At 36.0% G+C, this 23,468-nt stretch overlaps 1 protein-coding gene across 1 annotated transcript in view; it reads right to left on the bottom strand.

Annotated features, from left to right (window-relative positions):
- The window catches only part of LOC113041745 (excitatory amino acid transporter 5-like), a 45,939-nt gene extending 24,271 nt beyond the window's left edge, over positions 1-21,668 (bottom strand). The window contains exons 1-2 of the mRNA XM_026200387.1: positions 21,473-21,668; positions 6,646-6,725 (exon numbers count right to left, since the gene is read on the bottom strand). Coding sequence (XP_026056172.1) covers positions 6,646-6,725; positions 21,473-21,613 — 221 coding nt within the window. The 5' untranslated portion in view covers positions 21,614-21,668. The remainder of the gene's footprint in view (positions 1-6,645; positions 6,726-21,472) is intronic.
- Between the last annotated feature and the right edge of the window lie 1,800 nt (positions 21,669-23,468).

The raw sequence follows: 23,468 nt of genomic DNA, 5'->3' as shown, positions 1-23,468 counted from the left end.
ATTTAAGTTTAACCGTGATCTATTTTAGATGTGCCTCTTATGAATGGCATGGCAACAAGAAGACAATTTCTCCAAATGACGCTCCTGTTATCTGATACTTGTGAACTTTACCGTGCAGCATTAAAAAAGATATAAATTAGCTTTAAAACTTCTAGCACAATACATTCAGTTATAAGTTCAGAATGGACTTCTATGAATTCTATGCATTCTATTTTTTTTAAAGCGCACTGTCATATAAAGTTATGACCTTGTTAATGAGGGTTGTTTAAAATCTAATTTTGTGTAAAATTGTCTTAACATTCGCTGTATAATTGAATAATAGGTCAAAGATGATGTTGAAAGTCAAGCCTGACATTATTTCTGATTCATCTATTACAATGGAAAGTAGGTCAAAAAGCATTTCATATCGAGATACATAATTAATTTTTAGATTTCTGCCTGTACCTTTTTCTATTTTCAGTTTTCAGAGAAAACTAATTAAATTTCAGCTCTAAAGCAGCTCGGCAAAAGATGCTTTAAAAAGTGCCATTATTCAGCTCAATTTAGTTTCAGTTCATTTCAATAATTTGAAATGAGTTCAATTCAGCTATACATGCAACTTTACAGAAGACCATAGCATTATTATCATTCAGCTCAAGTTCTGTGTTCAATTTGGTTCAGATGTCATTCTCATCTATAGTGTCAGTTCTGTCAGATTGATGATAATACTGAATATTAATTGTCTTTTAAGATTGTAAATTGTGCGCAGAATAAACTGTAATCTGAAGACTTGTAATGCATATTTAAAAGTAATCTAAAATGTCCCGTTTCTCACTAATTAAAGCTTTCAGAGCATTCAGTATTCCTTACAAACAGTAATTGACTGAGACTGCTAGTAAATATCTGTTTTAGAAAACAATATATGTCCTGTGTTGATCCATAATATGGAAAGCCACACGTGCAACCAAAAGACAGATATTAACCAAAGGCAATTACATTCAGTCTGACATGATTTTATGCAAACAAAACGTGCAAATGATGGACATTTTGATTTTAAGATGTCAAGTGCACTTGTGGTCTACAACAGAAGCTCACATGCAAGATATATTCTCAGCCAATTTGTGAAAGAGGAGTTATTAAAGGCTATAATAAACAAGAACATAAAGGGTAATTTAAGAAACACTACAAACTGCATCAGACAACCTCTCATTTTGTTTCTTAGAGTCTTCACATTGATTTTATAATCCATCTAATGCATCTGAAGAATGCTCAGATAGGTAAAAATAACTTGGTTGGTTTTCTTACACCCCTCAGTTTTGTAGGAGCCGAACAGAACAAGCCAAAAGTCATGGACAAAGTGATGAAAAACTGAAAAATTGACGTGAACCGATTGCAAACACCAAATAGCCCAGAGATATTTTAAGGTCATTAAACTGTATGTTCTGTGACTGAGATAGAAAAATGAGCAATCCAAACTCAGGGCACATGCTGTAATATTGAAAGGTTTGATGGACTGTTTGTTGAAAAAGGGTCAAAGGTCAATATTTCATAACTTGTGTTATAGAGCATCACTTTTCTGCACATTGATCATTTTTGTAAAAGTGTCTTTACTCACACTACTAACTTTGGCGAATCCGTTCATTTGGGCAAATTATGTAAGTTATACTTCATTTTATTTTATTTTATTTTAATTGTCTCCATTTAGAATAAATGTAACGCTAATACTCTAATTGGTTTGTGTTAGACAAACACTACATAAAAACATTCCCCAGCTGATTGATTATATTAAATATGACAAATCTGTTATGCATTCATTTCTAGAACTTAAATTTGACTGTTCGATAAAGCCAGATTTAAAATGTGGGTTTCATTTGATTGACATATTAGAATTAAAGGGTTTTTACATGGGATTTTGGATTTCTCTTTTTTATCACTCTATAAATGAGAAAGCAGTCAACAGCCAAAAAAAAAACTACAAAAAAAAAATATATATATATAAATATATGTTTTTGGGAATAAAATGTTATTCCAAACCCTCTGTAAAAGCCTTCAAAATATAGATAGGAATATAGTTGTTAAGAATAAATCTTTCTTATAAATCTTTCTTATTGGAGTGCATTTTACATACATTTTTTGTAAGCAGCATTTTTTTTAGCGTGTAGTCTGAAACAACAATGAAAATGCATAAAAAGCCAAATAGCCCATCATCTCAAAATTCACTAATGCATGAAAAAAGTTTGCCCTAAAAAGACATCCTTCACATAATTGCTGCAAGGCTGTTTTGTTAATAGATTGAAGCTATTAGACACAGATTTTACTGTAGTTTTCCAACTTTTAGTAGTTTTATTAGCACGCCAAGTATTAGAAATGAACCCAGTCTGAAACTCCACCAGACTACACCACTACAGAGTGATAAACATCAGCAATCGTACAGAATAGCTAGACTGAAAAAAGCTGTTTGTTTAGCCTGCTGACATTAGTGGGTGTTTCAAAAGTAACCTGAACTCTAGCGATGTGTGCTGATGTAGACTTTAGAAGCAAAGGACCTGTTTGAGACCACAAATAAAATCCTCTTTCACAAAGCTGCCAGGGTGTCAGGGACAAAAATGAAGAGGCTAAAAAAAAAAAACACGAAACAGTTTACCTTTCCTGAACTCTTCAGCATTATATTGTTAGTCGTGTATCCTCACCTCAAATGTTCTTCAACAAACTTTCATCTCTGATTCTCACAGTATCTGCTAATATGAAAACCAGTGCACACTTTTTTTTTTAAATGTATCATCTATTTCATTTTTAAATGTACAAGTGAGGACTTTGGGATGAAATCTACATCCCAGTAGGACAAAGTATTTTTTACTGTGGTACTTACATGCATTTCTGTCTGTACCTGGCATAATGCACTACTGCAAAAAAAAAAGGACACGCAGTATTTGTTTTTAAGCAAAGTCAAAATGACATTAAAAATCCCCCTGTTTACTTTCTTAATGCAAGCTCCTGGTCTTATACTGAAAACACAGTTTACCTGTATAAACATCTTATATCATTCTTTAATCCGGACACATTTACTTGAGAATCAAAATGACTCGATGAAAAATGTTCTGAAAAATTATCATAATTGAGTTTTTTCTATCATCACAAATTGTTTTAGTCAGCAATGCATTAATTATGAAAGTAAAGGAATTGTGTTTCATGTTGAATTTAAAGTCTGACACTTTTATGTCCCACTTGGCAAATTATTTTGTCCCACATACTGGAACATGAACTTTTTTTTTTCAATTACAGTTCCTTAATTCAGGACAGACACTTTTCCGACATTGATGAAGTTTTTAATGAGTTCTTTTTAGAAGATGTGGAATGAATGTCTGTATGAATTTGAGGCATTCGGTACAAGACAACCTTAACTGAACCAGTCATACTGGCACATATTAATTTGAGGCTTATCAGGAGAAAAAGAAGAAAATCCCAGAGAACTAATATGCGAATAATACTCTGTCTGCATGATTAAAACATTTCATAAGCTGAAGAGAATGCAGCACATAATTCAATTACATCTCAGACAATAGAACTGAATGTGTAAAACAATGTTTATGGCTCTCCAGTCTCCACGTTATTATACTTTGACACATTAAAAGGCCATATCATGAAATAATGTGTGTGTGTGTGTGTGTGTGTGTATGTGTGAGAGAGAGAGAGAGAGAGAGAAAGAGAGAGAGAGAGAGAGAGAGTATAAAGTTTCATTTAGTAAAGTCAGTGGTCAGATGAATACCAGGTTGTGCTCTTCTTCTCATGTACGTGAGACACACATAGCCTACACCATGTTTTTTTTCATCCGATTTTGAGCCAATTATTGGCTCATGCGACTCTTTTTCTGAGTTGGGCTAAATTTCTGCTTTGTTGTGTGATGTTTGTCGTGCAGTATCCATGCAGTGTACAGGGAAAAACAAGAAGCGACACGTTTCTCCCGCCAGGAAATCAGACGGTCTGATGAATTTCTGACATCCCTCATGAAGGTATTGCACAGTTGAAGCAGAGCTACAAAAAGACTGCTCTGAACTCAGTGCTTTTTCTCTAAGTGCGCCTGTGCGAAAATAGAACTTGAACTATTTAATCTTTAATGCTGCAAGAAAGAAAACAAAAAGATCTTTTGATAAAATAATGTTATTATCATGGGAAATGTGAACCATTTGTCCATTTTGCAATTAGTGCTAAAGACAAACACGTCCCAAAATTATACATATTTCAGTTTTAAGCCATGAAGACGAGCCAGTGCATGCCACACAAACACTGTGCAAACTGCATGAGCGTTATGCCCGTGAAGAAGTATTAAACTCCAGTCAATTACTTAAAGGTGCAGTAGGAGATCTTGGAAAATGCTAACTTTAGCCTGATAGCACTGAAAGTGAACGTCCCACCCTCCCTGCATTCACCATCCAAAGCCACACCCCCTGAATGCATAGACAACATTACTACAATAGGCAAAATCAGTGGTTGCCAATTCCAGTCCATGTTCCGAAGTGAAGTAAAGCCCTGCTCAACGAGTAGGGAGCAATGAACACTGGGTAGGGATCATATCGATCAGAACACAGTTCATGCACGTTGCTCACTTCGAAAGAGTTCTAAACTCTGGGTGTGTGTTCACAGTGTGTGTGTGTGTTCACTGCTCTGTGTGTGTGTTTACTGTGTGTGTGTGTGTTCACTGCTGTGTGTGTGCACTTTGGATGGGTTCAATGCTGAGCACGAATTCTGAGTATGGGTCACCATATTTGGCTGTATGTCACGTCACGTCACTTTCTTTCCCTTTCATTCTGGCTCTGTCTTCAGAGCGTACTTGAACGCGCTAATGATGTATTCTGTAGGTAGAAAAGCAAATTAAAATGCTTGGATCAAGCATTTTGATTGGACGAACATTTTCTGGTACTACGCCTTAAAAAGTCAAAATAAATACAGATAAATACATTTAGACCACTTAGCTTAATGATTGCTATATCGGGATGCAAAGAGACTTTCAACCAGCATAACAAAAAAGGTTTCTGAAAACAATCACCTATTGCAACTTTAAGCTACAGAAAGTGAAAGTAAAAACTGACCTAGCTGTCGGCATCTGACGTTTAACGGCACACATTTTCTCAGAGACAAGAGACATACTGGGTATATAAAAAAAGATCTCTTATGGGGCTGATATAGAACCTACTGTACGTAGTGAAACAACAATAACAACATAATTGAAGTATTTTCTGTTAAACAATTTTTATATTTTCATTGATGACGAATTTTAGAGGAATTTTAATTATAGGCCTATATGGGTTCTTCTCAAACGGAAGGCTGCATATCTCGGCTCCCACGTCATCAAACGTCACTGAAGGCCATCTCAATCGGAAGGATCCTTGCAAGGCAGCCTTCGTTTGGAGGTTCTTCATTTAGCTGAATTTGAAGGATGCATGGGATGTATCCTCAGCAACCTTCAATCACCCGCAATCCTTTGTAGGTTACCCATTCAATTTCATGAAAATAAACTGACAAAAAACGAGTCAGTACTGAGCTTCTCTGAATTTACTATGCCACACAAACTTACAGCCTTATTCTAGCATTTCCGTTTGAGAAGCACCCATTGTGTAATATGTCTAAATGTTTTAAATCAATGTTTTCAATGAGGATTAAGCTGATTTGATCATTTATTGTCCCTGCATAAGTGGTGCAATAACGAGCTGTGAAATTATAGCAGGGCAAATGAATTATAGACCTATAATAATATAAACTAAAAAAATATAATCGATAGCTGATTATTTTTTTAAAAGATATATCTGGCTATTATGATTTTGCCAGGTAAGACATGTTACTGTATCAACATTACTGTCCAAAAATATAGACTAAACCCAATCCCTACTCCTAAACCCAACCTTGCCTAATTTATTTTTAAAATCAGAGAGAAATGATAGCTTTAACAAGATTGTAGAAGCACCTAACCCTGATTGTAGGCCTAAAACAGATATTTTCCTAAAAGGTTATCCCTTAGTTCTGATTGGTTGATTGGAATGTTGTTCCAGGATCAACAAGGATGTGGATCCAGGAACATGCTGTACTTGGTGAAATCACGGTCACCCATCCAATAGCTCTGTGTTTTCAGGAATAGATGGATGAGAAGCTCTTTATTTAGCACAGCTGGGCCAATTTCTTTAATGAGGTACAGTAGAAGCTGGTTTATTTGTAGTTTATGGCAGGCATCTGAGATGAAGCCAAGACTGCTGGGTTTGCCATTTATATTAATAACTTCAGGAAAACAAGCTAAAACCGTGAAATGTTTGGAACATGGCTTCTACGAGTTTCAAGTTAATTTAGGTGGCTGAGATTGATCAAAAGTGGCATCTATATGTTTCTAAATCAAATAAATGCTGTCCTTTTAGTTATCAAAGATCTTCTATCACATACTATAAATACTATCACAGTTTCCACAATATGTACGAAGCAGGTCAACCGTCTTCAACAGAATTTTTTTGTTTTGTTTTTTGAACAGCAAATCTGAAGGACCATGTGACACTGAAAACTGGAGGATTGATGCTGAAATTTAGAGACCCCAAACCTCTGAGCAGTGGTTTAAACAAGCAGAGAATGAAAATCTATAGACATTAAACCAGCTTGTTATCCATCGAGAGCAATATCAAGTCTTACCTGGACACAACCAGAGGCAAAATCAACATCTTCAGCATCCTCATCAGCAGCTCTCCAGGAAACTGGAAGTATTTCACTTCCTAGAGTAGAAAAAGAAGACACAGCAATCAACAAAACACTGACCGGTCACCAGTTTTCCACACAACTGAGAAATGATGTCCCTTGGCACAAATAATCTAATCAGGCTGCTCTTCTGTTGTGTTGAGGCCAAAATCAACACTTTGAAAAACTTAAATATGAAATGCGTGAAAAATCCTGGAAATTGAAGACTCATCTTCTGATTTATTATCATCTAGAACAGTAATTCTCAAAGTGTGGTCCGCCATCGCCCCCTAGTGGTCCGCGAAACGATGACCTACACTAGGCAAGTTTTTGGAGCCAGACATTGATGTGTGATAAGCAGCACCACCCGTCTCATTAATATTCACGTTAATATTCAAGTTTTAGATGGAAATCTCAAAATCTAGAATCCACAGATCTATTAGTTTTGTAATGTACTAGTTTTTGTTTCATGTGTAAAATCCCAGTAATTTCAGTTATATTGGACATTAAGGGGAACATTCTTTTCAGCATTTTATTGTTACCATAGTTACAACCATAGACTTCCTATACCCACCACCTCAGTTTTAAACTAATGGCTCTTTGGAATGGCATTAAGTGGGACCTAGGCTGTTACAGTATGTTTAATTGCAGTTTTTTTCCACATGTGCAGTTTGTTGTTCATATTAAGCTGCAACTCATTTCACATTTACTTTTTCAAATTAAATAAAAATGTATATAATAATTTCTGATCATATTATTGCATTTGTGTTTGAATAATTAGTTTTTTACTTGAAAAAGCTGCATATTAAACTTAAATTTAGCTTATCCTTCCTATTTTGTTAGTTTTTGGGGGCGTGTTAGAGTGGGATTCTGTTAGGTGGTCCTCAGAAAAAAATTGGAAGATAAAGTGGTCCTTGTGCTGAAAAAGTTTGAGAAACACTGATCTAGAAAATGCAGCTGTTTCCTTGTCAAATTTAGTTTCATAATCAAAAACTCTGTCAACGTTTTTTCTCACCCTAACCAGATGTAAAAAAGGCTGAGGAGTGCAAATAGCAATAAATATTTATATGTAGAAATAATGCTAGAGACAGTTTCATGGTTTCTGTAGGTTTTGTAAAAGTAATTTTGTTGTTGTTGTTTATAAAAGTTTTTTTAAGACCTTTAAGACAGAAAATTTGTAAAGGGACAAAATTAAATTCCAGATTAAAACAACAACAAATATCTGCCAATGGGTTTAGAAAAATTAAATATTCTTGATTTTCAAAAAATTAAATAAATAAATAAATAAATAATTGATACCATTGACACATATTTGTTTTAGTTTTAAGTAATAAGCTGAAATAATATTGTTCAGTTTTGTAGAAAATAAGACTTTATATCTTCTCTTTGCTTCTTGAGTAAATATATCTTGATTTAAGGTTGTTATATTGTATTCAGACAAAGTACTGATTATAATTTTTAGTATTTTGTGTCTGCGCTGCTTATTATGAACAAAAATAAATTGATTAGTATTAAATTCAATTAATTCGCTCAAATATTTTGTACTTTTTAGGCTTTGACAAGCTTTTTTTTATACACCCGATTTTTGGCAAATTGCATGGAAACCAGTGTGTTATCCAGTTTCTGAACACAGCAAGAAGTTTAACTAGAGAAAGTCCAGAACAGCAGGAATCGACAGATCTTATTGAGTTTCCCGTCATCTCCCTCTAGCAGTGACCGCAGTCTGAAACTAAAGAAACTGCCCAGTGATAACGCCCAAATCTCTCTCTCTCAGTGGTTGGATGCTTGGCCTGCGGTCAGAACTCTGAGAAAGCCTCTTTGCTTTAAGCTCTGCTGGTTTTGTGTCGTGCTATGAGAGCAGAGGGCTGCCAGAGCCGAGAAATTAATCATCTTAAAACTCACAGCAGCACTGCTCACACAGACTCACACACAATTATACAAATATTTCAGACTATTTTAAATTCTGTTTGGATGAGTGCTTGCTGATTAAATGCAAATATTTAAATATCTAAATGTCGAAATAATTGTCATGCATACATTCACACAAAGATTTAAGTGCAAATATGCATACAGGCACAAACGGTGGAAAGGGAATGGATTTAAGCAATGCAAAAGAAGTTCATTATTTTTCTTACACTATGTGCCTGTTAGATAATTTTTTTTCATGTATGCAAATTAGATTTCTGTTCGATTCCAATTTAAGTGAAAAAAATACAATGTGCAAAAATACAATGTCCCTCCACATCACAACTTGCCCTTTTTAAATAATTGATTTAGTCTTGAAGGCTGTTGCATCAATTTGTGTGGTATTTTTTTTGGACTGTTTAGATTTGCATGGCATAGAGATGGCATGGGTGAGGATAAAAAAAAAAGATCTCAAGGAAATAAATGATTGTTATAATTGACAGCATATACAGTACAAACTAAAATCTATACATTATTTCAATGCAAAAAAAATATTTACACAATAAAATTAGGGGTGCTCCGATCACGATTGTCCGATCGTTAATGCCATCTCGTCAGTAAAGCCGGTTCTCTAATCAGCGGTAAATTCCATCAGGTGCGTGATTTCACATAGAGCAGCTGTTACTACACAGAGTCGTTGTTAACTGAGAAGCTGCGCAAATCCACATTCATTATAAGTGTTTATTTGTGCATCTTCTCAATTAACAACGGCTCTGTGTAGCAACAGCTGCTCTATGTGGAATCACGCACCTGAGGGAAATTACCAGAGCACCCCTAAAGGCGGGCATACACTGTGCGATTTCTGTGCGATTTCGGCAAGGTACTTCACACTTCTCGCACTGTACGAGTAGATCGCATGCAATGTAAAGCCAAAGCTCACGATTTTTATGCGTTAACTGTACAGTCCGATTGTCGAGTTGCGATTTGACTGCTCACACTATACGTGAGGAATCAACCGAATCAACACGTAGGATCCCTCAGAACCCGATAAGTACAATATCAAGTGTCTCCATTTACACTGCATTTCATAAAATCAGAATAATTGTTGCGCAAAAAAAAAAAAAAAATGGTGGCCAAGTTTCAGTGCTTCCCTAGTTCTTTTTGTTATAAAAATCTACTTGTCCCACACAAGCATAAATTGAGCCCTGCGGTTCAACCAAAGTTTACTTTGGCCCTACATTGAGAATTTTGCGTTTTTGCTCACGATGAAGAACTTCCATGCCGACGACATACTAGCATGTGTAGAATCGCCCAGGGTTGCCAGGTTTTTTTTTGGGTGGGGCTCCCCTGGTAAAATTTGCATTCCAAGGGATAAATAAATATAACATTATTGGGGTCATTTCAAACAGCAGACATGAACAACAACCCACAGCAACAGTGTTAAAGTAGCCCAGTTACACAGGAAAACCGCGGACAACGCTGGAATCAACAGACTGACTAGCTGGTCACCGCTCTGGGCCAATCATGTGGAAAATTGGCAAATTCTGGTCCCTTGCTGGATGACCTATGCATCTTTAGCGTTATTCTCAGAAACAGGAAAAAACCATATTGTATATAAAAGTGTGCTTTTCAAGTCAAAATGACCTTGATCAGGTACAAAAGACTGTAATTACTCTTTTTAATGTCATTTATCCTTATAGATTTCATTTTTGAAGAGGAACTTCTGGGAAGGTACGTGGCATATTATCTCATTAAAAACTTTACTATCTGATTGCTGCAACATTAAACAAAGTTCTCTTCCTGCCTGAATAGATTAGATAACTTTAATTATAGTGGAAGCCACTTCATTGCAGGTCTTACTGTAGAAATTATGAAAGGAAAGTTTTTTTTTTCACATGTGCAAGATGTACAGATCCATAATTTACAATACAACAATGATTGCCATTATTTCTTTAAGAACATCTCATGCTTGTTTTTGAATGCTCAATTTTTGCTGTAATTGTAATGATATGCCTTTGTTCCTTCACTCTGTAAAGAATTGCAAAGCAGTTGTTTAAAAATTAGCCATTGATTTGTGCATAAGTGGCTCATCTGTGTGTGATAGCAGAGGCTGGATGGCATGCATGTGCTCCTAAAGTGTAACAAGGAATATTATGTGAATATTTGATTATTAAAGTAGGGCTGGGTGGCATACCAAACAACTATACAAATGCATCATGCAAGATTCTGAAATTTATATGATACAAAATGCCTAGCGACACCATAGGTTAAAATACATTAGCAGATGTTACTAGACTTTTCCTGGTTGATTAAACACAGTGCTTTAAAGAATAGTTCACCCAAAAAAAAAAAAAAAATACTGAAAATGTCCTCACTCACTGTCCAAGATGTAAATGAGTTTGTTTCTTACTCTTAACAGATTTGAAGAAATATGTAGTGATGTAGCATGTAGTAATGCTGTGGGTTCGAGTCTCAGGCCGGTAATGCCACGACTGAGGTGCCCTTGAGCACTTGCTTACCAATGGATGCTCTGCAGAAACAACTGATAAAAGCATCACAATAATTCACACCACTTCGGTCCAGTAATTAATGTTTTGTGAAATAAAAATCTGCAAAAAGTCATCTCGTTTGAATCAGGAGAGAAATATGCACAGATCAAGCACCGATTACCAGCCAAAACAGATCTGAACAAATATGTGGAGTATTTCGATGTGAGATGACAACACGGGGTGGACTTTTTCACTGGAGGCAGTGCGTTTTTATGGGTTATGAACTTGTATTTTAGCAGGAAGTTTAAGTCTGAAGTCAAAAACATATTTACGTCATATTGATGGACTGGAGTGGTGTGGATTACTTGTGGATTATTGTGATGTTTTTATCAGCTGTTTGGACTCGATTCTGACTGCACCCATTGATTTAATTTAGTTAATATAACAAGTTAATTTCTATTCAAGACAATATTTTTGACAGCATCCTCATTTAACAATTTTTCTATACAAGTGCCTAAAACTTTTATCTGTTCTGTATTTTTGCTGGTAATTTTGGCATTTCTGGCTCAATGCATGACAAAAAAATTCACAGCTTTTATGTATTGTAATTAAAATCTACAGATGCGAATAGATAGTGTAATAACATTTAAATGCACATTTTGGATATTTTCTTTCTGCTTGTCTTAGAGGAGACAATGAAAGCACATTGCACTGATGCCAAATAAATTAAGAATTTTATTAATTTGAAAATATTAATCATTAGGAATAATCTAACTTTTGGTTTCTCCATAAATTATGGGATGTTTACAGAGCAAAATAAGAACATGTCTTTCTAGCAGTAGCCTATGTGCTTTAAAAGCCACTCCAGTGTTTCTTGGTCAGACTCTAAAAAGCAATTTAGGCATGAGTGCTCCAGTGCTCTTGCAAAGCAGAAAATATTAGTAAATGTTTAAGAGCAAAATCTCATGGAGCCTGAACACTGAAAATCTGAACCATCACTGCAGAGCCTCATTCAGACTAAACCTCTGAAACTAATGAATTTCACTCAGTTTACATTGTTGACCAGTAGCCTACTTCTGGTACTGTACCTTTACAATGTCACAATGTTGAAGAAAACACTTGAGAAAGTGTGTCTCTTCCGCAGCTCGGTACGTTTTCAAATCCTTTTTTAGTCTCGAGCAAGACTGAACGACATTCACGTTACATGATTTTACAGATTTTTATGTATAAAGGGCGACAGCGCACCGCAGTAAAATTAATTATCATTCATGTTTTCATAACCTCTGGCCAAATTCAAACACAAAACTAAAATGAAATCATCTTAGAAAGCAAGAGGCCCCCTGGTGTTTTGGGAGCCCTACACAGCTTGCGTATTTTGCGTACAGGGAGAATTGGCTCTGATTAGCCTACTTAGAAAATGGCATGTATGTGTGTGTATATATATATATATATATATATATATATATATATATATATACACACAAACACACCTGCTCCACCACCATCACACTCAACACCGGGGTACCACAGGGCTGTGTGCTGAGCCCATTCCTCTACTCCCTCTACCCCCACGACTGCAAGCCTGTGCATGGATTCAACTCCATCATCAAGTTTGCAGATGATACCATGGTGCATGGGCTCATCAGAGACAACGATGAGACTGCCTACAGGGAGGAGGTACAGCACCAGGCCACATGGTTCGCCGACAACAACCTGCTCCTTAACATCAGTAAGACAAGGAGCTCATTATGGACTTCAGGAAGAAGAAAGGAAACATGCATTAACCCATCCACATTTTACAGGATAGTTGTTGAACGTGTCTCCGGCTTCAAGTTCCTGGAATCCCGCATCTCAGATGACCTGACCTGGACCACAAACACCTCCAGTCTGGTCATGAAGGCTCACCAGTTTTGGTTCTTAGGAAACAAAAGAAGAACCAGTTGTCTTCAGCCATCCTGGTGAACTTCTACCAGTGTGCGATCAAGAACATATTGACCAGTTGTATCACAGTCTGGTATGGGAAATGCTCAGTTGCTGATGGCAAGGCACTGCAGAGGATGGTGAAAACCGGTCAACGCATCACAGGGACAACACTTCCTACTACTGAGGACATCCATAGAAAACACTGTCTACGTCGAGCTCGCAGCATTCTTAAAGGGGTCATATGATGCTTTTTACAGGTCAATTTTTTGTGTGTTTGGTGAAACAGCATATGTTAACATGCTTTTAATGTTAAAAAATACATTATTTTTCTAAAACTGTACATTCATGTATTTTCTCTATGCCCCGCCTCTCTTAAACGCGTCATTTTCAACAGAGTCCAACCTTCCAACAATCACAGTCTGCTCTGATTGGCCAACTGACCCAGTGCATTGTGATTGGCCGAACACCATAAGCACTCGTCGGAAATGTAACACCCCTTTCCATAATCGCGAGCTTTATCCTTCAAAATAAATGTAAAGACAGCTTTCACCTAGATACACACAGCATCTCCCTGACATGACTGCTTCAACACTATCTATCCATCTATCCATTCATCCATTCATTTTGGGTGAATCTGATTTTCTGTATAGTTCAGATACAATACTAACATCATGGTGACAACACAAAGAGTGATTCCTCAAGACCTGCTTGAAAATGTCCACTTATTACTCATCAGAGGAATTGAGCTGAAGATCAGCTGCTAATCAGGTAATATTGTCCTGAATCAAAGAATATATTTCCTCAAACAAAGAGACTTTCAGCGGAGTCATTTTAAAGCCCACTAAAGTTTTCTGAAATCATACAATAGTACTGCATGATGAACATGATGATTTCTAAGTTGATAATGACTTCGGATACAAAACAATGGATAAATAGGATGATTAACCTTTTCAGAGTCTGACAGATGTGGTTTTTCCAAGACAGACACGTTCCTGGATCAATATTACTGTCCAAAAATATAGACTTAACCCATTCTCTATCTGGTCTCAAAACCTAACCCTACCCATAACTTATTCCTAAAATCAGTGTGAAAAGATAGCTGATTAACAAGGGTGTAGAAGCACCTATCCCAGATAGGAAGCCTAAAGCAGATATTTCCTGAAAAACGATCCCTCACTTCTGATTGGTTGATTGGAATGTTTTTCAAGGTAAACAAGGATGTCAATCCAGGAACATGTTGTTCTTGGTGACATCATGTTCAGCATCTGTAGCTCCATGGAAAAGAGAATTCTGTGCTCTTCAAATCATCTTTGGGTAAAAAGAGTAATACAGGTCTAGAAACAACATGAGTGTGAATACATTTACATAGTTTGTTTCCTGTAATCTACACAACACTGACACCTTGGTGTCCGATGTGGCCAATAAATAAATAAATATTAGATGAGTATTCAAATATCCTGCAGGCTTTTGTATGTTTTCTGTCTGGATATGTGATGACGTCTATACTTTATAAGTGCAGCGAGGCCCTCAGGATAAATAGATATGGAAACACAGCTCGACTTGAAAGGAGTAAATCACACAAAATAAAAATTCTGTCATCATTTACTCACCCTCATGTTGTTTGCAAACATGTAAGACTTTCTGTCTCTCTGGGTTTTCATTAAAATACAGTTAAAATAAGCATCATTAGGATTTGTCCAGCTAAAAAAAAAAAAAACACTGTAAAGCAGATTTGTATTACATCTTATAGGCTTCCAAGGCTATACAATAGCTACCTGTATGTGTGAGCAAGAAATTAACATGTTATTAGTTATTGACTGAAATCATTAATTCTTCCAGACATTCAGAAGAAATATATGTTAAATTTATCCTATTATTCCCTTTTTTCTGTTTTAATTTTAGTTAGTTTTAGTTTAAATGTTTTGTTTTTTTGCATGTTTTTTTAAAAATATGTCTGTATTTAAATTTTTTTTTCAATGTTAGTTAATTTAGTACATCAAGTGAAACTAAATTTAGTTTTTACTAACATTTTGAAGAACTTTTTTATTTTTATATTTTCTGTTTTCATTTTAAAGTTGTATTAATTTTGTAATTGTATATATATAAAAATTTCTATATAGTTTTTATTCTTTTTATTTTATTTTTATTTTAGTTTTTTATTGAGGCCTGTTTCCATCACAAAATAAAACTGCATGTTTATATATCTGAATTGTGAGGGGGGAAAAGTCACAATGTAAAATATAAAATGTTGCAATTTTTATTATTATTATTATTATTATTGTGTGGTGGAAACAAGGTTCCATTTGGGTTAGTTATTTTAGTACATAAAGTTAAACTAAACAAAAATGAGAAATGTTGCCTACCGGAGATAAAATAAGTTTGAATAATGTTTTTGTTGTACAGCACACCAGATAAATGGACCACTTTCATGATGCTTTTAAGGTGTTTTTAGTTCTTTTTGAAGCATGAAAGCTCCTATATATTGCATAACTCAACAAAGAAGTTGCACATGTCACTTCTTCAAGTGTCTTGCTCAAGGACACAACAGAATCGCAGCAGGATCTCATTTAGGGCCACACAAGCTGCAGCCTTCAAAGGCTCCAGCTGGCTTTCTGAATGTTTGAGATATTTCCAGTCACTTCATATGCAACATTGATTTTATACCAGTATTTTACAAATGCACACAACAGAATCCAGCTGAGCTTCAGTCAGAGTTTGCATTTCTGCTCACGCTCCCATGCTTTGACACTGAGATATGAGTCCAGTCCCAGTAAAGCACTCTGTCTTTTAACACAGCGAGCAAAAGAGCCTCCCAAATCTGTCTTGTTGTTGGTAACGCAAAAAAACATAAGGTACGAAAATATCAGAAATCAAACAATTATCCATCATTGGGTAATTTTTTTTCCCATGTAGTATATTTTTGTGTAGCATCTCTAGTTTATCTTACTGCAAAGAAAAGAAGTGCACTTCATTGTACTGAATATGCACTTTTAATGTACTTCAGATCTTAAAAGTGTATATAAAAAAAAAAAAAAAACTGTACTGGCAGATAATATAATATTGATGAGTAAATGTACATGAAGTACACTTTTAAAAATTGCACAGTCTGATAACGTCAGATAAAAGAATTTAACTGTAATACATTTTCATTTAATTGCATTTAGCATGCAAAATATAATCTTGTTTTTTTTTTTTGTTTTTTTTTGCATAAAAAAAGTATCAAGTAAAGAGCTAATAGTCAAGCTGTTTTTGGTGTTTTCCTGGTCCAGTTTGGTCTTTTAGATGGTCTGCCAGGCCCAACAGCTGGTAGTCCAACTGGTCAACTATATAAGCCTGGATAAACCATGATAACAACCACAAATAACCTTCTTGGACCAGCTAGAAACTGTAAAAACCAGCTAGCACTATTTGTTCAAATGTCTTTTCAAACTTGCATGGTTTTTTAGTATGATAATGAACATGAATGAGCATTGCTGAACTCAAGAAATGACAAAAAGATCATTTAAGTATCATTGAAGACCTCTGCATGATTCAAGCCATTATTCGTCCCCATTATTAATCCCAGAATGTCCTCATGCAATGCATATATTCCAAGGAGCTGCATTAAGCTGATTTTCAGTGAACAGCTTCAATTATACAACATGGAAAACGGTTTACAAATTGTATGAACTGCTTTTGATCTTTTTTGCTTGATGACTTGACATTGACTTTCATCACTTCCATGAAAGAAAGAAAATGGAATAATGAACATTATCTTTTTTAATCAACGTTTTCTTTAAACTGGATTTGGCCAGATTTTCCAGCGTGGTTAAGACTATGTAAGCATGCACACATTTTTGTGATCATCTGTGACTATCACTCTCAACACATTTCTAATTTCTCAATGCAACTGTTGAACATGTGCACGCTGTGTCTTCTTTTGGCTCATTCAACGTAAACCCGAAAATAATCTCACATCTGAAATAGAATGAAGAAAAACTGCTGCACTGATTGAACTAACTGCACGCACAATACAATGCTTATAAAACAACAACTGCTCTAACAAAAAAGCTTCTTCAAAGTTCCTGTAAACACTTTTGTGTCCAAATGGAAGTGTTTCATCTCCCATTTGCTTTGACAGAAAACAGAAGCGCTTCAGACTAATGTGATGCATGACTCATGATCACCTCTTTGCGGCCTGCAGTATTATTTTGGTGCCAGCGCTGAGATTGCGTGGAGTCATTACATTGCTATCGCTGAGCTTTACTCACAAACACAAAGCCATTCCAACAGATGCTCTCCACAATACAAACAACAAAAGTGTGGGAGTCTGTATTGTCAGATGGCTTTGTGGAATAAGTTTGCAAATCTGTCCAGGAAGAAGGACAGCAGGGTTTTGCATTTATCAAAGTTGAATGTATATTGTAGGAAAACAAACATAAAATCCAATGGCTCTGAAAAAAAAAAACTGATGTCAAATAACACTTTGTTTGCTTATAAAAAGACACCATTAATTATACACTCAACAGATCAATCACTTCAACATTATTATTGTGTTGATCTTGTCTTTTGCTCTGCTTTGTTTTCTTTTTTTTATATTGTCCTAAAACTCTGAAAGTAAAAACAAATCATGAAATTCATGATTATAACCACAAACACACATGCACATACACTACTGCAAATTTTAAAAGTACAATCAATATTTTTTACAATGTTTCTGAAAGAATACAGTAAATACAGTAAAAACTGAAATATTGTAAAATATTTTTACAATTTAAAATAAATGCTTTCTATTGTAGTATACTCCAGTCCTTAGTGCCACATGATCCTTCAGAAATCATTCTAATAATACTGATTTACTGCCCAGTTAATCAGTTATCAATTATTATTGGTGCTAAATTGTTCTATTTATTATCAGTGTTAAAAAATTATCAATGTTTATCTGCCAAATACTTATATAACTGTCACAATTAAAAATTTCAATTAAATATTTAACAATTTAGCATTTTTTTCTGTATTTTTGATCAAATAAATGCAGCCTTGGTGAGCATAAGAGACTTCTTTCAAAAATATTTCAAAAATCATATGTGAGTATATGAGTGTATTTGTTTAAAAATTATTATTATTTTTACAAAATTCTATATTATTATTATTATTATTGTCTATCTGCAGGTGTATTTATACCATGTTGTCTATACCATGTAGAAATATGGCTGTGTGTATGTCTAGTGCTTTCAGGTTAGTTAAGTCCTTTCTTTGTCCTCTCATGACTTTCATTCATAATTCATACAAATGCACCACACATCATAGGCTCTTGATCGATATTTCTGTTTGCTTTTGTATAAAAAGAAATCAATGGAGAGAAATACACACACACACACACACACACACACACACACACCACACATATATATGTATGTACTATTCTCTATAAATATCGGACATGGGTGTTTGTGATATTTGTGGAAGCTAGTCTTACACTTCCTGTCCCTAAAAGGACTGAATGTGAATCAGTGTGAGTGAGTGAGTGAGTGAGTGAGTGAATGAGTGAGTGAGTGAGCGAGTAAGAGAGAGTGTGTGAGTGAGTGAGTGAGTGTGTTGAGTGAGTGAGTGAGTGAGTGTGTTGAGTGAGTGAGTGTGTGAGTGAGTGAGTGAGTGTGAGAGTGAGTGAGTGAGTGAGTGAGTGTGTTGAGTGTGTGAGTGTGAGAGTGAGTGAGTGAGTGTGTTAAGTGAGAGAGTGAGAGTGAGTGAGTGAGAGTGAGTGAGTGTGTTGAGTGAGTGAGTGTGTCGAGTGAGTGAGAGTGAGTGAGAGTGAGTGAGTGTGTTTAGTGAGTGAGTGAGTGTGTTGAGTGAGTGAGAGAGTGAGAGTGAGTGAGTGAGTGTGTTGAGAGAGTGAGAGAGTGAGAGTGAGAGTGAGTGTTGAGTGAGTGAGTGTGTTGAGTGAGTGAGTGTGTTGAGTGAGTGAGTGAGTGAGTGAGTGTGTTGAGTGAGTGAGAGAGTGAGAGTGAGTGAGTGAGTGTGTTGAGAGAGTGAGAGAGTGAGAGTGAGTGTTGAGTGAGTGAGTGTGTTGAGTGAGTGAGTGAGTGAATGTGTTGAGTGAGTGAGTGAATGTGTTGAGTGAGTGAGTGAATGTGTTGAGTGAGTGAGTGAATGTGTTGAGTTAGTGTGTTGAGTGAGTGAGTGAATGTGTTGAGTTAGTGTGTTGAGTGTGTGAGTGAGTGTGTTGAGTGAGTGAGTGAATGTGTTGAGTTAGTGTGTTGAGTGAGTGAGTTGAGTGAGTGAGTGAGTGTGTTGAGTGAGTGAGTGAGTGAATGAGTGAGTGTGTTGAGTGAGTGAGTGAGTAAGTGTGTTGAGTGAGTGAATGTGTTGAGTGAGTGAGTGAGTGAGAGTGAGTGAGTGTGTTGAGTGAGTGAGTGAGTGTGTTGAGTGAGTGAGTGAATGTGTTGAGTTAGTGTGTTGAGTGAGTGAGTGTGTTGAGTGAGTGAGTTGAGTGAGTGAGTGAGTGAGTGAATGAGTGAGTGTGTTGGGTGAGTGAGTGAGTAAGTGTGTTGAGTGAGTGAATGTGTTGAGTGAGTGAGTGAGTGAGAGTGAGTGAGTGTGTTGAGTGAGTGAGTGTGTTGAGTGAGTGAGTGTGTTGAGTGAGTGAGTGTGTTGAGTGAGTGAGTGTGTTGAGTGAGTGAGTGTGTCGAGTGAGTGAGAGTGAGTGAGAGTGAGTGAGTGTGTTTAGTGAGTGAGTGAATGTGTTGAGTGAGTGAGTGAATGTGTTGAGTTAGTGTGTTGAGTGAGTGAGTGAATGTGTTGAGTTAGTGTGTTGAGTGTGTGAGTGAGTGTGTTGAGTGAGTGAGTGAATGTGTTGAGTTAGTGTGTTGAGTGAGTGAGTGTGTTGAGTGAGTGAGTGAGTGTGTTGAGTGAGTGAGTGAATGAGTGAGTGTGTTGGGTGAGTGAGTGAGTAAGTGTGTTGAGTGAGTGAGAGTGAGTGAGAGTGAGTGAGTGTGTTGAGTGAGTGAGTGAGTGAGTGAATGAGTGTGTTGAGTGAGTGAGTTAGTGAGAGTGAGTGAGTGAGTGAGTGTGTTGAGTGTGAGAGAGAGGGTGGTGTATGAAGTGAACTAAACATTAAGATAATTTCCTCTCACGAATAGCAATGGACTTGTTTACGCTGTGTCTCAAGAACATAATAACCATCAAGAAATAATCTCTCAATATTGAACGCGAAAATGCTGTGATGGCAAACAATCACAGCCAATTTAAACACATTTTGAGATTTCAGGATGGAAGAGATACCACAAAAATGTTTACATTTAACATACATTTATATAAATGAGATTGCCATGTTCTTGTAGGTCAACTAACAGAGCTTAACTACTGTAGCAATATGAAGGTCATGGGTTCATTTCCAGTGAATGCATGTACTGCATAAATCACTCTGGATAAAAGTGGATGTCAAATTCATAAATGCACATAAGATTTTGTTTTATTTTTAGGTCCAAACTGGGTTTCTCTTGCAAAATAAGTCAATTAGTTTTTTTTTTTTTTTTTTTTTTTTTTAAAGAGCTCATTGCAATTTATCTGAAACTGTAGATAGCATCACCAACCTGCTTTAAATGCCGCGAGGCTAAGGAGCACTTGCTTAATGTACAATTACTAAGAGCATTTGTATGATTGGACAGTAATCCCCGGCCGTCACACCAAATGGTCTGTGGAGGTTTTATTTTTAGGTGTGTTTGAGAATCATATCAAAGGTTTTGATGCGTACACGAAATGAGAAAGGGAGAAACGGCCTCTTTGTTTGTCCATTCTTTCAGTCGCTATTGCTTCGATGTAATGAAGAACTAGAAAATACCACACTGCAAAAAGAATAAAAAATGTAGTAAAAAAAAATTAAGAGATAAAATTATTAAGAAAAAAATATATCTGTAAAAATGTCTGTCAGTGGGGTCAGAAAAATAATAATGCTTTCCTTTTGAATTAAGTTTATTTTTCTCACCCCACTGGCTATCTTTAATTAAGTCACAGTTTGTAAAAGTCCTTTAACTTCTTAAGTAATTGAATATAGATTAAAAATGCAGTATCATAATAATAATCCTAATGTTATTTAAAGTTTCAACCAGTTTCAACCATCAAATGCATTGCTGTGACTAATAAAAACAGATATTCAGGGGGAAAAAACGAGACCAAATTATTAAAGACTGGGGAGAAGTCATGGTGTCAACCAATAATAATAACAATAATAATAATAAAATTAAGGAATTCAATGGGGAATTCAATTTAATTGAAACCCCATTTTGATCATAATCATAAAAAAGCCCTGATTTTAGGCTTCTACTGAAAAGTAAAAAAAGACCATGAGGAGAAGTTTAGCCCATACTGAGGGAAATACAGTAGGAGAGGCTTTTATGGGAGGTTTCTGGGGAGAGTTTTACATTGTTTTGGTGGCTTCTACTACAACCGTTCATTGTTGTACATTATTAGGGGTCGACAGGAAGACTAACCTGCTCCGAGAGGTTTTTGGAGCGCAGAAAAAAGCCGAGCAGACATCCGATAACAACGGCCAACACCGAGAGGATGAGCAGGCCGTTCTGCTTACAGACCCCTTTAACCCGAACCCAAACTGCATCCAGCGCCACAGCCATCGTGTGTCCCACGTCCACAAAACACCAGCCACACTAGCAGATCTCCATACATCCACTGCCCAGATCCAGATGGGAGACGACCCACGCAGATGGACAAGAAAGAATGGACTGACTGATAACAATGTGTAGGTAATTAGTACGGGTTGCTCAAGATCTGGAGAAAACAGTCATACTCTCTTTTTTTGTCTTCACCATGCAGCGATGGACTAAGAAGATCATAACACTTTTCTAGCATCCACTGTTTGCAGCCCATTCGGGACACAACAGCTCCACCCACCTTCCAGCTCCACCAATAGGAAGCGAGCAAAAGCATCAATCCTATTAGTGAAAGCACGCTTTGTAAAGGGGTCTGTGGCCTGGATTACACACACAGATCATCAAACGAAGATAAAACTGCCTGGATCTGTTCATAAATGACGTTAGAGGGAAATAGTTTCATTTATGGGTGTGTGGATGTTTACAAGCATGTATCAGGTGCATTTTGGGGTTAAAGCACAACATTTTTATTTATTTATTTGCCTTTGTTTATGCAGATTCTGAACTCATTCAGAAGGAATTCACTTTTTTGAATTGAGCATTTTAAGAGGTAAACATGTAAGCAGAAGAGGTTTTTTTTTCTTCCAGTTTTTCAGAAATATGCAGAAGACATTGAGATATGTTAAGAAATATTGAGAATGTAGTCTTTGACACAATACACATATAAACTGAAAACATGGACCGTAAAATACTGTACACTACTGTTAACAAACTTTAGGTTCAGAAAGATATATTTAATTTTTTTAATAAATTGATACTTTTATACAGCAAGGGTGCATTAAATTATTCAAAAGTTACAGTGGAAAAAAGTGGAAAGACATAATGAGAGTAAAAAGATAGTTACAAAATATTTCATTTCTATTTCAAATAAATGGTGTTAATTTCAGAATCAGAATCAGAATTAGCTTTTTGGCCAGGAATTTTTACACAGACAAGGAATTTGTTTTCGTGACAGAAGCTTCTGCAGTTAACAGAATAACAGCAACAGAACAAAAACAACACAGACTAGAACAAGTAAGGAATAACAATATACAAATTGACAATTGTATGTGCAGGTATATTACAATAGACAGTTTTGTATGTACAGGTATATTATGTGCAAATTTGAAGTGTAGACTAAGTTTGTGTGTTAGATAAATGTGTATGAGTGTATAAATAGTGTTGTGTGTTCCACAGTTATTGTCAGGTGTTTCTCCTGAAGACCACGATCATCTCCACTGTTTTGAGTGTGTTGAGCTCCAGGTTGTTGATACTGCACCAGCTCTTTAACCTCCTGTCTGTAGGCAGATTCATCTCCTTCCTAAATGAGGCAGATGAGTCTGCAAACTTCAGGAGCTTCACATAGGAGTCTTTAGATGTGCAGTCATTGGTTTAGAGGGAGAAGAGCAGTGGGGAGAGAACGTAGCCTTGGGGAGCTCCGGTGCTGATTATACGGGTGCTTGATGTGTATTTTCGCAGCCTCACAAACTGCTGCCGGTCTGTCAGGAAGCTGTTGATCCACTGACAGACGGAGATGGGATGAACGTTCTAAGAATATTAGAAAAATATATATCACATTTTCTACAAAAATATAAAATTAATGTTTTTAACATTGATAAGAAAAAAATTCTTAAGCAGCAAATAATATTAGAAGACTTTCTGAAAAATCATTTGAAACTAAGGCTTCAGATTTGCATCATAAAAATAAATTAAAGTTTTAGATTTATTCTAATAGAAAACAGATATGATAAATTGTGTAAATACTACACAATATTACTGTTTTAACTGTATTTTTTTTTTTTTTTTTAAAGATTTAAAGGTACAGTTTGTTGGACCTGCC

This window comes from Carassius auratus, chromosome 23 (genome assembly GCF_003368295.1).
Source record: "Carassius auratus strain Wakin chromosome 23, ASM336829v1, whole genome shotgun sequence".
NCBI lineage: Eukaryota > Metazoa > Chordata > Actinopteri > Cypriniformes > Cyprinidae > Carassius > Carassius auratus.
This window is presented reverse-complemented; position numbering and strand designations above follow the sequence as displayed.